We start from the raw sequence: 14,326 nt of genomic DNA on the forward strand, positions 1-14,326 counted from the left end.
AGAGGGTTGGTTGTTTTTTTGTTTTTTTTCGCGACCACCCCACCAACCAAAAAATGGTACAGTCCGATGTTGAAATTCCGAGAATTGAGCAGCTCGGTTTCTTAGAACTGGATTCACAGAAGTGGAGTGGCTCGGATTTTCGAGGAAACTTTTTACAAGGTTAGTTTTCCCCCCCTCTCTCCGCCCTTCCTCGTCTTCACTTTTGCCCGCACCAGAAGCACAACTTTAGGCTTGCCTTCCTCGGCTGGCTTGCTATTTCATATTTCCAACATTAGACATAATAACAATGACTCTTTTATAGCTTCAATCTTATAAACAATTTGTGATTTTTAAGGAGCAAACGTGTGGTTGTGGATTTTGTTTGTTGACATTTGTATGGGTTTGTGCGTGGTTGAGAGAGTTGGGCTGTTGACTTTGAATCGTAGCCTCACTGACTTGCCTTTTCTTCTGCTCACGCTTGGTAAACTTTTTACGAGCCGCTGTCACTAAACGTGGCGCAATCGGACCGGTCTGTCTGGTTCAAGCGTCGTTTTACTGTCATTGAAACGTAACACTGGTTCGCTGGAAATTTGTTTTCCTCCTGTAAACATCATTTCTAGACGAACTAATAATGGCGGAATCTGAACTTGAACGCAACGATGTTGTGTTCAGGGCCTGACTTGCTTGGTGTGGTGTGGCTACAAGTTACTGCGCAGCAAACACGAGTGCCCTTGGACGCAACATGATTATTTGCAATTTGTTATCTTTACAAACTTGGGAGTTTAGCTGATTTCTGCTCAGATTGTGTTTGTGTGTGGGTCAAATATAAGATAAGAAGAACATCAGAATGTGGGATTCATATTTTTATCCATCTCATTATTTTTTATTTATCCCATCTATATTATTATTATTATTATTATTATTATTATTATTGCATGTTTTTTTTAAAGTTCTGACTCAACATAGACCGTTGAGTCAACTGAGCATATGTAATAGGTTTCATTAGTAGAACAATAACCCTGTAATTAGGAGACCATATTAAATGTGATCAAGGCATGGAGGTTAAAGTACTTTTCTCCCTCTCTACAATTCCGCCGCCTCCTGGTGAGAGGCTGCTAAGTGTCAACTCGATAGCTTTTCTTTTCTTTTTACACTCAAAGAAATTCACACTACCCAAATGTGCAATAGTTGTGAACAGTAATCAAGAAGAGTGCCATGAGTTCAGATTAGATTTTTTGACAGGAACATATTTTAAAACTGTGTTGAGGGGAAGAATAAAGTGCCTGAAAAAAAAATCACATGTAAATATATACTATAATGTGTAAGAAAACATTTGATAATTGATTTCCACCACAATTTTTTAATGTCTTCAAGGAGTAAAGTAACTTTTTTAAAAACGTTATTCCTACTTACAAAATTCAAGGTTTTATATGGTTGAATGTAGTTTATTATTTGTCATTTAATAGATGCCCTGCAACTAGCTGCAGCCATCTTGTCCAAATTCTGCTGCTCTTGCTCATCCATGCCCACAAAGACCAGCAATGACAACAAAAATATGGTTGTGGAATGGAATACGTTTTTATTGTCATTGCAGTACAATGCAGTTAAAACAGTTAAACTATATATACACACACACACACACAAGCTTGTGGCCACTAAAAAAGTTGTTTGTGTTTGAAAGGAAAGCATTTTTCTTTTCAATGATAAAGGCATTAAATTAATCAGAGCTACTGTCTAGACATTGGTTATGTGGTTTGAGAAAAAAAAACTAGACTTTTGATCAGTAGTTGCATATATTGGCGCTGCAGCTGTCCCTGTTCAACAAATCGGATGACAATTGATTTTGCATTCCCTAACAAAAAAGTGTGTGTGACATGTGAGGTGCATGTATTATTATTGACCACTTGGGGTCCCTATCTTCATGTTCCACCCTATACTATACTATGTGACTGACTGTACACTCAGTGGAGCCTTGCCTTGTGAGTGACATGGGTGCCAGCAAGTAAAAGTAAATTGTTGGTTAGTCATGGTATCGAAAGTATTCTGTTGCAGTCCCATCGACATTGTGTTATGTAAACATGAAATAGTCTGTTTTTGGGTTTTTTAAGTGAGCCCTAGAAAAAAAACACAGCTAGAAGACAAGACAAATGTTATTAACAATGAAATAGTTTGGGTGGCCCCAAACATCAGCAGCATTAAATAGAAGTCATAGTCAATGAAAAATGACCCCCCAAAAACACATTTTCACACATTTCTTCCTTTTGCTCAGTTTTCACAGCACGGTCATGACTGCAAATGGGTGTGTCCAATTTACGCGCCATGCAGGTGATGTCTTACTCAACTTCAACCGTCTTCGCAGCAGGAATATCCTGACCGACGTCACCATTCAAGTGGACGGGCAGCTTTTTTACGCTCACAAGGCCATCTTGGTGGCCTGCAGGTAACGCAGAAATGTAAATGCCACTGGGCCGCAGGGGAGCAATGCCAACGATGACCATGACTCCTGTGCTTTCCTTCCAGTGGCTTCTTTTATTCCGTCTTCATGAACCCTGACAACACAAACCTCAGTGTCATCAGCTTGGACCCCAAAATAGATCCCAAGAGTTTCTCAAACCTCCTGGACTTCATGTACACGTCTTGTCTGAACTTGACGGATGGTATGCTGGTGGGCACCATGAACACGGCCTTGTACCTCCAGATGGAGCACGTGGCCGACACCTGTCACAGGTTCATCAAGTCCAGGTAACCATAGCAGCACACATGGTATGCAGTAATCCCTGGCATAGTTAACTAAAATGCCTTTCGATGCTGCTAGAGCCCTGTTTTAATAGGAATTAGTGCCAAGGAAGTATGTTTAAGTGATACATCTCCATTGAGAGACAAGCTTCGCATGTCTGGGGAGAAGCTAAAGATTAGCCTGGGAGTATGTGGAAGTAATGGAGAGTCTTCTCCGCATTCGCACATAGGTTCAATTTTTCTAAATCAAATCATCTGTAACAAATGGATTTTTACGGGAATGCACAAACACAACTGTGAAATATATATATAAAAAATAGTTTGAGCTTTTAGAGTTTTGACGCCATCTGGTGGCAGTTTAGGGCGTGTCAAGGCACAAAAAAAGAAATTAGATGAGGGTTTATATTTAGCAAAAACTGTAGGTAAAAAATAAAATAAAAATGATGAATAAGTGAACCTGCAAGTACTGAATCACAATTTTTAATGGAGTCCCTAATGTCCCCGATTAGTGTGCTAATTACTGTATTCATGGAAACTAAAGTTTCCAAAGCGGATTTAATGATTTATGCTGGATTATGTTTCTCCAGGCCATCTTTAAACGTCCACGTTGAAGAGGTACAGATCAGCATGTTACCCCAGGCTGACCAACTCTCCACATTGAGGCCCATTCATGTGACAGAGTTAGATGTTAAAAACAGATACATGGCTACATCGCCCCCTCTTCCAGAGTGCCGGGGTTACAGTGTTTTCCGGGGTATCAACACCTCCGGCTCCTATCATGTATACGGTGATCGCCACATCCCCGCCGGCAAGCCCGAGGATTCCCGTTGGATGGGCACCCCTCCCAGAGCATCTTCCTTGACCCAGAAACCCTTTCTGCAAGTTGCCAGCACGAATGTGCCTCACAAGGAATCCGCCGCCATTATCAGTTTCCAGCCCACTATTATTCGACCCGCCACCCACATGGAGGAAGACGGAGTTCAGCACCCCTTTACGAACTGCCGTAGATCATCTCGAAGTTTCGGCAAAGGCGTGATTTCCAGCCCCCAGAGTCCCCTCAGATCCGACTGCCAGCCCAATTCACCCACCGAGTCATCCAGCAGCAGGAACGCGACCCTGAGCCTCAAACAGCCCCCGGATTGCCCCAAAGAAGCCAAGGTCCGAAACTGGAAGAAGTACAAATTAATCATGATGAACCAAACCCCTGTGAACGAGGAAACGGATGCTCTGAGAGGAAGCCCTGAAAGCGGATCCCCTTCGGTTAGTCCCTGCAGGAGTGGCGCAGACCAAAGGGAATCCCAAACGGAAGAAGCAGCCAATGAAAACAGAGAAGAAAACCCCATCACTGTTGATAGGTAAGATTAGTACACATGCTGAAGAGTGTGATAAAGGATTTATTGCTAAAACGTAAAAAAATGAAATACATTTTAACATTATTGTAAGCCCCTTTAACATTCTGTCTACTCTTAAAAATAGAAAAATAACTATCAATTAACTCATTCACTGCCATTGACAACAATAGACGTCAAAAATTAAATTGAACTATTTCTATTAGTTTAAAAAAACAAATTCCGTTTTTGTTAACAAGAGAATAAAAGCCTAAAAATTTTTATATAACATTTGTGATTAATCGTGAGTTAACTAGTGAAGTCATACGATTAATTACGATTACAAATTTTAATCACCTGATGCCCCTAATTTTTAATAATCTTTTCTTTTAATATATATTTTTAAGAAAATATAAAAAATTAGCGGCATCAGGCGATTACAATTTTTAATCGCATGACTGCACTAGTTAACTCATGATTAATCACAAATATTATATCTGTTCTAATAGAATAAAAAAAAAAAAATCTGGGTATTCATACTCCTGTTAACAAAAGTGGGAAAAATAGCTAATAGAAATAGTTCAAATGAATTTTTGACGTCTACAGCCGTCGATGGCAGTGAATGGGTTAAAATGCATTTCAGATCAAATTTGAATGAAAATTGTACCCAATATTTTAAAACCGTTTTTAAGGATTAAATGCAAATGTATTGAACGTAAAACTAAAAAACAACTAAACTCGGCAGTACTTTCGCATACCACACATAATCACTGAACTTCAATGTACCCTAGACACCATTTTGTAGCACTGTGATGTCATTCAAAGGCAATAAAAGAATATCAAAGTTCATAACAATCAAAACAAATGAGACCAAATGAAAAAATAGTCCATCCGTCCTTCTCTTGCAGCCACCGCAAATGCTCCTCCTGTGGTTGCGATAGCCCTCAACAGGTGGAGGCCACTCACCTCTTTCCTGACTCTTACTGCAGAGAGTCAAAGTTCTCTCTTTCCGGCTGTGGTAATTACAGACCCCGCCCCCTCCACCTTCTACAGTATTTACATGACATGTACAACAAGGCGTACTGACGACATATTTTTATTTACAGAGGGCTTCCCGGAAGAAGATTGCCCCAAAGACCACATGGACCAGGTCCACAGAAAGAAGCCATACAAGTGCGACTGTTGTCAGGCTGCCTTCCGCTACAAAGGCAACCTGGCCAGCCACAAAACTGTCCACACAGGTGAGATTACTGCTTACGGTGGCGGTCACAATCGCGCATTCTGCATGTGTGGGTGATGTGTTATCGTCTTGGAAAAGTGTAAAGCAGTTAAACCAGTTCATTAATTTATTCTCTAAACCATTTCCCTGATTAACCGCAACCCTGATTTATTCATTACGGTGTTCTTAAAATAGATGCAGTGAGTATAAAAAGTGTACACACCCTTGTTCAAATGTCAGGTTTTTGCGGTATTCAAAAATGCGACAAATATACTTGTAAATCATTTTCAAACTTTTCTCACAATTAATGCGATCTATAACCTGTGCATCTCATATGAATCAAAGACAATTGTTAATGGGGAGTCACCATTAAAATTTCATTTGATTAACCCCCCCAAAATTTCAGATGTTCTAGTAGGATTTTGCTCTTCTGCAAACACTTGACTACTATTTCGAAATAGTCATCCACCACATTTTCCCACATATGTTTGGTAGATTTTGTAAAGGCCCAATGAAACTAAAAGTGGGGCCTTAGACAAGATGGAAGGAATTATGAACAGTACAAAATAGCAGTCAGTGTGAGCACAGAATCTTCTGGCAAAAAAATAAATAAATAAATCATCAGGGAAAGCCTTGTACAACATCTGAAATGCATTTGTGGTCAATCAGAGGCACTTTAAATGGTGGCGGGTGTTTGCTGACTGCCACTCAACGTGAGTGGGAATGTGATGGGTTAATTCTGAACACAGTTATGCACCAGTTTTAAGAGGGTGGGCACACTTGTTCAACCACATTATTACAGTTGTTTGTTTTTACTTCGCCTCTGGAAAAGATTTTTCGAAACGCATTCGATTTTTTTAATCCCAAAAACCTGGCGTCCAAAAAAGGGGTGTACTGTAGACTTTTTAGATCCACTGTGTACAGGTGAGATAACTTTGTATGTATCTACCACTACTACATGTTCGTAATAAAATTGTTTTTTATTCATATACTGTATAAACTGAAGTTGTTCTTAATGTAGGTGCAAAGCCGTACTGCTGCAACATCTGTGGTGCTCAGTTCAACCGGCCAGCTAACCTAAAGACCCACACCCGCATCCATTCTGGAGAGAAGCCATACAAGTGCGACACGTGTGGTTCCAGATTTGTCCAGGTGAGAGAAACTCTTCCAAACCTTTCGCAGTCCATTCCTACATTCCACGGAAGTTACAATTCTCTGACGACCGGTCAACAGAGAGCATAAAAAAAATGTAGCTTGGTATTATTATATATGAATTATTATATAACAATGAAAATTTGCAGCAATTTTAAGGTATAGTAATTCTAAACCAAGGGTTTGAAACCTGCGGCTTCGGAGCCACCTGTAGTTCTTTAGTCCTTAACCTGTGGCTTCCTGTAGATCTCTTAAGAAAAAAAGTAGAAATTATTGTTTGTTTGTTTTTACATATTTCATTGAATTTGTTAGATAAAATAATTTTGAATGAATTAATGATTTAAATTAAAAACAAGTTATTATTATTATACAATTAAATATTCAAAAAAATGTCAGTCCAAATTTGTAAGTGGTCAGAGACAAAAGGTAGATGAAAAAGGAAAACAACTAAACTAAAAATGGCCAAAAAAGTGACCATAAAATTTCCAAAAAGATACCAAAAGAGCAGGAAATTACCATATAATGTACACAAAATTGCAACAAAAAAAGTCAGAAAATTCATTGTAAAAAAAAAAGCAGGGGAAATAAAACGTAACTATAAAATGTCAAAAAGCAAAAGACAAAATCTTGAAAATGATCATGTGTGCTAAAAAAAAATTGTCAGAAAAGAAAAAGTTTAAAAAGTAACTACAAAATGTCCAAAAACAAAAGAAAACCCCAAAACTAATATAAAATTTCCCCAAATTTCCTAAAATGACAGAATATTGATGGCACAAAAAAAGGCCGAAAAAATGTCAAAAAATAGCCAGAAAATGTCCAATTAAGGAAGAAGAGAGGCAAAAAATTACCATAATATTTGTTCATCGCAATGTTCAAAGGTTTTGCGGCTCCAGACAGATAGTTTATTTATTTGGCCTAAATTGGCAGGAAATGTTGCTGACCCCCGCTCTAAACCTTTAAGCAACTTCTGATTATTTGGTTATTTTTGGCAGGTTGCCCATCTTCGTGCCCACGTGTTAATCCACACAGGAGAAAAGCCATACCCTTGTGAAATCTGCGGAACTCACTTTCGCCACCTACAGACGCTCAAGAGTCACATGCGCATTCATACCGGAGAGAAGCCTTACCATGTAAGTGTCCCAGCCAAATCTGCTCTACTTGTCCACTCTGTCCCACTGGGAAGAAACAAGAGTAATCCCATCTCCACCAAGTGGTAATCCGAAAGCGTAGTGGCGAAGGATCAGTGCAGACATGGAACATATGGCTGGAAAAGATCTGGTCATTTTCTCCAAAGTTTCCAGTCCATTTCCATAGAAAGCCCAGTGTATTTTCAAAGGGATTTGTGCAAGTTAACATGGAATTGTTAAATGGAAATGTATCATATTCAAGCATTGAACCAAAATTGATAATTGGGATGAAAAATTATAGATACTAATAAAATAAAAAAAGACGTATCGTTACAGACCTAATAAATCTACAGTAAATGTCTTTCTTTAAAAGTATCACGCTTTAAATATTTGATAGCGTTTTTGCGAAAGCCGATCAGGCAACGGGCTCTTCATATTCAACTGTACTTCTGCCTGCTTTAGTCCATTTTGAGCCAACTTTCAATTCTGTAAGGTTTCCAACTTGAAAAATGTGCGGAATTTTGCAACCCTCCGCAAGAACTTGAGTTGAAATTGTGTCCTTTGTTTCTCAGTGTGAAAAGTGTGACCTCCACTTCAGACACAAGAGTCAGCTGAGGCTTCACCTCCGACAGAAGCACGGTGCCATCACTAACACCAAGGCGCAGTACCGCCCCACATCCGGCAGCCTGGCCTGCTGATTGCACCACATCTCCAACCTTTTTTTCTCCATCGGCCAATGCATTGTTTTAAAAAGAGGGGAAAAAAATCATGATTTTTGTAATCCAAAGAACCATATTTTGTCAATGTTTGACTATTTTAACTATGTCAGAATTTATTCTTCACCACCTCAAACAACTGAATGTACATTTGGGCTGTGAATTTAAACACATCCTTTTTCTCGTCAGCATTTCCCTTTCCAACACAAAATTACTGTTACAGTTTGCTCCAGTATTGGTACGAGTTTGCCCACCAACGTCATCACTTATGTTGTATATAAGATTGCCATCTGCTGGCAGAGTGTGGATATGTCATGTCCACAGTGAGCTTCACTGAGGGACAGTGACATGTTTGTTATTGTCACTTTTGGTACGTATGTTTGTGTACAGATTGGCATCCATTTGTATTTTTGCTTCACATGTACAGTATAATCTTTATTCTTTTCATAAACCATCATTGGTATTTTGCACACATATTGCTGTTATTCAGAAAGCCTTCTTTTCAGGTATTTTCTTTTCGGTTACCAACATGTTGAAAAGTTCTGTAAAGCAGATACCCTGCATGCATACTTACAAATGAAATATTTGTATTCAAATTTACCTTGCCATATTGTCCCAATTTTGGTGCTGCATTGTTTAATGAACAAACAGTACACCTTTGACCGTACAATGTGTATTACAGTGCCTTAATAACATAACGTTTTATTGGCTACTGTGTCTGTCTTTAATGTAAATGCTATGTACAGTCGTGCTTTTTGTTAGTTGTTCACTGTATGCCGCTCTTAAAATGCAGACAAGCTAAAAAATGCTCAGGAATATTGCCTATATTTAATCACATCTTTGTAAGAGCAGAATACATAATATATATTTATATTTATGAAATAGAAATAAATATGCATACTGCAACAGCACTCTTGTGTTCACATCTACTCTCTAACCGCACCATAAGTCACGCTTTCAGTCTGATTGGTTCTTTTTCCTCGGGTGTGACGGTTATGTTTAATCATGTGCAATATCAAGTCATAATGATCGTTTTAACAAATGTACCCAAAAAAAGTCTTTTGTTCTTTTCAATTTCAAACTTCCCTTTTTAGACGGAAAACTATTGATATTTAACAGTTAGCAGCAATATTTGTATTATTGCAGCCCATTAGAAGTGATGTAGAAATAGTGACAAACATACAAATTATATACACATTGACAAAAAATTTGGGCAAAATTATGATTGGGGGGGGGGGGGGTAAGCTAGACTAATTAATGGACTTAGTCTACTTGTGTACTATTGCTTTAGATATAGCTGCAATTAAATACAACTAGCTCATTCTCACGTAATTCTAAATGAAAACGAGAACAAACTTTTTTGTAATTGTTTTATCTTCTGCATATACAGACAAAATGAATGCTCTCCGAGGGATGTGGGTATGAAGAAGCGCATTGAGTGGTTCTGATGGTTGCAAACACTCCCTGGAGTCACAGCTCACAGAACGTACAGTACTCAGCATGAAAAGCCTTACTTGGTCAGGCCCGGCCGGCCGTGGTCTTGGTAGCATAGTAATGATATCTAAGGTGGGATAATTAAGCATTGTAATGGTATTGTGAATATTCCAGCTGTCTTCATCTTCGCTCGTCAATATTTTTGAGTATTTGGTCTGAAAAGCACGGCAGCTGCTGCCAACAACTACAAGATCATGTAAAGACATCAGTGATTCATTTCTAAAGCAAAGCTTGTCTCCTCATTGGTAACAGTGTATTTTGTTCCTATAGACAGCGCTCCAAACTATGACGGAAGACAATGCAGATGTGCCAACGTCACTTCCTGTGAGGTTCTCATTATCGATTCCTACCCTAAACATTGAACACAACAAAAGAAAAAATACAGTGCAGATTTGACCAGATGAAGGAAAACGCATGGTAACCAAAAGTATAAAGTCATATATGAATGTGCATATAAATATTACGGCTATCATGATAAATTGGCAGGCGATAAAAATAAAACCTAAAAAGGGTAAAAAAAATAAGTGCCGCTGACAGCAGGGGAGAAGTTAACCCTCTTTGTCGAAGATGAGTTTCACAGCAGCAAAGACCTGAAAGAAGCAAACAGGTGAGGAGTGTTCATTAACTGGGATTCCATTTTCGCTTAATAAAATCAAATTTACTACAATTTCTACTCGTAGGCGTTTCCATTTGGTGTTTGGTTTCTGAGGCGTAATTCTCGTAACATCCTGTCTTGCGGGATCTTGTAATCATCGTAAAAGCTCATGAAATGTTCTCTCGAGAGGTTTGTTGCGTTTTCGTTACACTTTCGCACAATGCAAAATTACAAATAGCATTATAATGCACTAAGCAACATATATCCAAACACAAACATTGCAGCAACACATGTAGAAAGACAATATAACAAAACTCACAGGCATATATTTGTTATCCTGTGCGAAAAATTACTATTATTACTGCAACTTCGACAGTCTGTAGTCACAGATGTGAAACTTTTCTTCAGGTCTGATTGCATGACTGTACTATAATGCCCCCGGTGGCAAAGTCATGCACACCAGAAGGAGCCGCTGTGAATTAATTGTGATGCACTCCAGAAAAAAATAAATAATAATTGTGATGCACAAAACACTCGTGACAAACTTTGGCTCACAACAAAAGCAATAATCTTTAAAAAGAAAAAGAGACAGATCCAAATTGAAAGAAAGTTGGACCCTCGTAAATCAGAATATCACTACATTGGATGACATAACATAACACCTGATTACTTAGGGGGCATAAAATCAAACCTTAGTATTGCTATGCTTGCTATGTTTAGCAAAAGTACATGAAGATACTTTCCCTAAATGTCGCTTTTGGAAATTGTTCAAGTTGAACTTCTTGTTGTTCATTTCAAACATAAATGAGTCCATGATTCCACACAACAAGTGTGCAAACACAACCGTTGGACGTCAACGCAAAACAAACCTCGACTTGTTTAAAATGAAGGCTACAGTTATCACTCAAGTTTGCCTTTTTTGCCTTGAGCAAACCAATGTGAAAACTGCCTTTGTGTGTAAAACTCTGGACAAGTATTATTCTCACCGGAAAAGCTGCCAACATTCATGAGGGGTTGACAACCGACTGCATTGCTGCTTTTCTACAGAGAAACCACAGTCTTCACAGTCAAAAATCGTCTTTATGAGGTTCACAGTAAGGAAAATTACCATGTTGCAATGACGAAAAAAAAATAGATAAGAACTGCAAGTGTTTAAAAAAAAATGGAAAGAAAGATCACTTTTAATTCCAACATATTTTTTTTTTTCCGAAAAGCTGACGTTTTTCATTGAGCACCTATTCTAACAACATTGAACTCCCACTATCGGAAGGGGATAGGGAGTAGGGACCGAGCCCTGCTGCAAATAGCGGAAATAATTTATTTTGTCACCTTTTAGTTTTTAGCTCTTTTTATTCTTTTGTCTTTTAGCTCTAGTGTTTCCTCATGGGTGAAAGCTTTACCATGGGAGGGGTGGCCGGCCTTCTCAACACCCTGCTAAGGGCCTACCACAGTCAATCTGGGCCAAGGGTTTCTGGGTTTCTTTTTTTTTTCCTCGCGTGGTTTCTCTGTGCCCCACCATGTCCATTTACATAATTCTCAGGTTGTGTGTGTGTGTGTGTGTGTGTGTGTGTGCGTGTGTGTGCGTGTGTGTGTGCATGTGTGAGTGAGTGAGTGAGTGTGGGCGTGCGCATGGGGGTGTTTTCTTTTTTATATTGTACTATGGATGTCTACATTACACAGCACTTAAGAGTTAGATTTTTATGTCAAAGGTGCTATATAAATGAATGGTAAATGGACTGCTTTTTATACAAGTTTGATTTGATTTGGAGTTTGAAAATTATATACTCACATGTTGGGCACTCATAAGTCAAGATACACTCCTTTACTCCTTGAAGTTGTTTTTTGTTTGTTTGAAAGCAGTGTCGTAAAATATTTGAACTCGACATTTCTGCCAGTGGCGGTATGGTGGAATAATAATGAGCATGTCTGCCTCACAGTTTTCAGAAGGTTTTGGAAGTACCTGGAGAAAACTCATGCAAGCAACTCCGAGCTGTGAGGACGACCTGTTAACCACATGCACCACTGTGCCAGTTCCGCTTGGGGATTTGGACTCGATTTAACAGTGTGTCATGACATGTATGTTACCTCTTTCCTTACTGTGATTTTGGAGCTGAGACGTTCTTGTCTCTCCTTTAACTTGTGTTGGGCTATTGACGTGTTGACTCACCTCATCCACGGATCGAGCGGCATCCACACAGCGCACTTTGCCTTGCTTCTCATACAGCTGAATGATCGGCCGCGTTGACTGCAGGTACGTTTGGATTCTATGTGGGGGAAAACCATTATTGGAGTCAGTCGGCACAAAGGATGCCAAGTACTGCAGGTGTCAAAGAACAAGAAAAACGGGTTATCTTCATTGATATCGGCCATGTTCAGGCAAGAGTTACATAAAATTTGACAACAAAAAACAATAATTTACTCAATTTTTTTTATATGAAGCAGTAATTCCCAACAAGTGTGGCATGGGAGAGCAGCAGGTGCACGACTAATCAACCTACTTTTACTACAAATAATCTATTTTAAATCATCAATCTATATCAGCGATGTACTTTAATTAGAGAGCCGTGAGATTCTTCTAACGTAAAATAACTACTCCTTGAATTAGGGATATTGGGTTATATTTTGGAATGAAAGTACAATACAACCATTAAATGTGAACTTAATTGGACCTTTTTTAAACTTCTGATTACACACGTTCATGCAACTGTTCAATGCTTCACTATTGTTCGCCCAACTTGCAAAGGTCCATTTTCCCCTGGAAAGGTTACAGAGCGTTTCAGGTGGGGATGCACTGATACCAGTTTTGCATATCGGTGCCAAAACTTTACAGGGCATACTGATACTGTATGAGCTGATACACATCAGCAGCCGGACATATACTTTTTAGGTAGGAGCCATGTCAGCTGTGTGCGTACATAAGGACACAAATGAAAATACTTTTATGTTGTTCTGTGCCGTATTGTAAAACACATTACTTGGGTAATTAACTAATTCTAATTAATTAGTATTGGGATGCTTTTTAGATAACACACAAACACTCTTGTAATGCTTCTTTCTTTTTTTATTATGTTTGGTAATATGGGATTGATTTTTTTGTGTTAATTCAGTTGTTACTTAAATTACCAGTAGTTGTATTTAACTGAAATATATGCCATATTTATTTTATTTTTATTTTGTGTGTGTGTGTGTGTGTGTGTGTGTGTGTGTTTTGGACAATATTTGATACAAATAAAACACATTTTCATCACAATTGCAAAACGTAAAAGCATTATCAAGGGTCGGTACTCTTTACCAGCAAGTAGTCAAATCTAAGTACTTATACTTATACTCTTTCTTACAAAAAAAAAGTGGTATTGGTGTATCCCTATTTTTAAGTTCACCCTGGAATTTCACCCGATTTTACCTGCCCAATTTTTTATGAGAATTTAATCACAAGAGCGCACCGTTTCTCCAAGCTTTCTCTGTTGTCATCAGTACGCCCACTGCTCTTTCCTCGTTCTAAACATCTGTTGATGCAAACCTGCGCACAGATCAGACAAGAGACGAAAGGTCATCAGTGTCACGGAACTCAAAGGGTTAATCTACTTCCCTGCAGAATTTCCATGACATACCGCATTGCTGCAGTCAAAGAAAAGCACAAACTTGACATCTGCTCTTCCATCCATGACTTTGTTCCAACCCTGAAGGTTGTCCTCATTGCGAGGGAAGCCATCTATGAGGAAGCGGAACTTTTGTGCATCTTTTCTCATGGTCTCTTCCATTGCCTTTAGGAAAATGAAAAAAACATTTGCTTAAATGGGACATGGAAAAATACAACACAAAATGGTGTTTTGTTCTTTGGTCTGTGGAAAAGTCATCTTGCCTGTCACAGTGACATAAAAACTATGACAAATTAAGGAAATTCAATGGATGGCAGGCAGAGATTTTTTCTCGTCTCAAAATGGAAAAAAAGTCTCTCCTAGATACCTAGAATCATTGTG

The 14,326-nt window shown here is 38.7% G+C and overlaps 2 protein-coding genes across 2 annotated transcripts in view; one reads left to right on the forward strand and one right to left on the reverse strand.

Annotated features, from left to right (window-relative positions):
- bcl6ab (BCL6A transcription repressor b) lies at window positions 1-9,168 on the forward strand. Its single transcript, XM_077559432.1, has 9 exons — window positions 1-159; window positions 2,249-2,419; window positions 2,500-2,721; window positions 3,303-4,070; window positions 4,952-5,061; window positions 5,150-5,284; window positions 6,284-6,414; window positions 7,407-7,544; window positions 8,114-9,168. The coding sequence occupies exons 2-9, from the start codon at window positions 2,265-2,267 to the stop codon at window positions 8,237-8,239; spliced, it is 1,785 nt and encodes a 594-aa protein (XP_077415558.1). The 5' UTR covers window positions 1-159; window positions 2,249-2,264; the 3' UTR covers window positions 8,240-9,168.
- cmpk (cytidylate kinase) overlaps window positions 9,067-14,326 on the reverse strand; it is a 9,656-nt gene continuing 4,396 nt past the window's right edge. The window contains exons 3-6 of the mRNA XM_077559444.1: window positions 13,958-14,110; window positions 13,790-13,866; window positions 12,514-12,610; window positions 9,067-10,341 (exon numbers count right to left, since the gene is read on the reverse strand). Coding sequence (XP_077415570.1) covers window positions 10,300-10,341; window positions 12,514-12,610; window positions 13,790-13,866; window positions 13,958-14,110 — 369 coding nt within the window. The 3' untranslated portion in view covers window positions 9,067-10,299. The remainder of the gene's footprint in view (window positions 10,342-12,513; window positions 12,611-13,789; window positions 13,867-13,957; window positions 14,111-14,326) is intronic.

This window comes from Vanacampus margaritifer, chromosome 2 (genome assembly GCF_051991255.1).
Source record: "Vanacampus margaritifer isolate UIUO_Vmar chromosome 2, RoL_Vmar_1.0, whole genome shotgun sequence".
Classification (NCBI taxonomy): Eukaryota; Metazoa; Chordata; class Actinopteri; order Syngnathiformes; family Syngnathidae; genus Vanacampus; species Vanacampus margaritifer.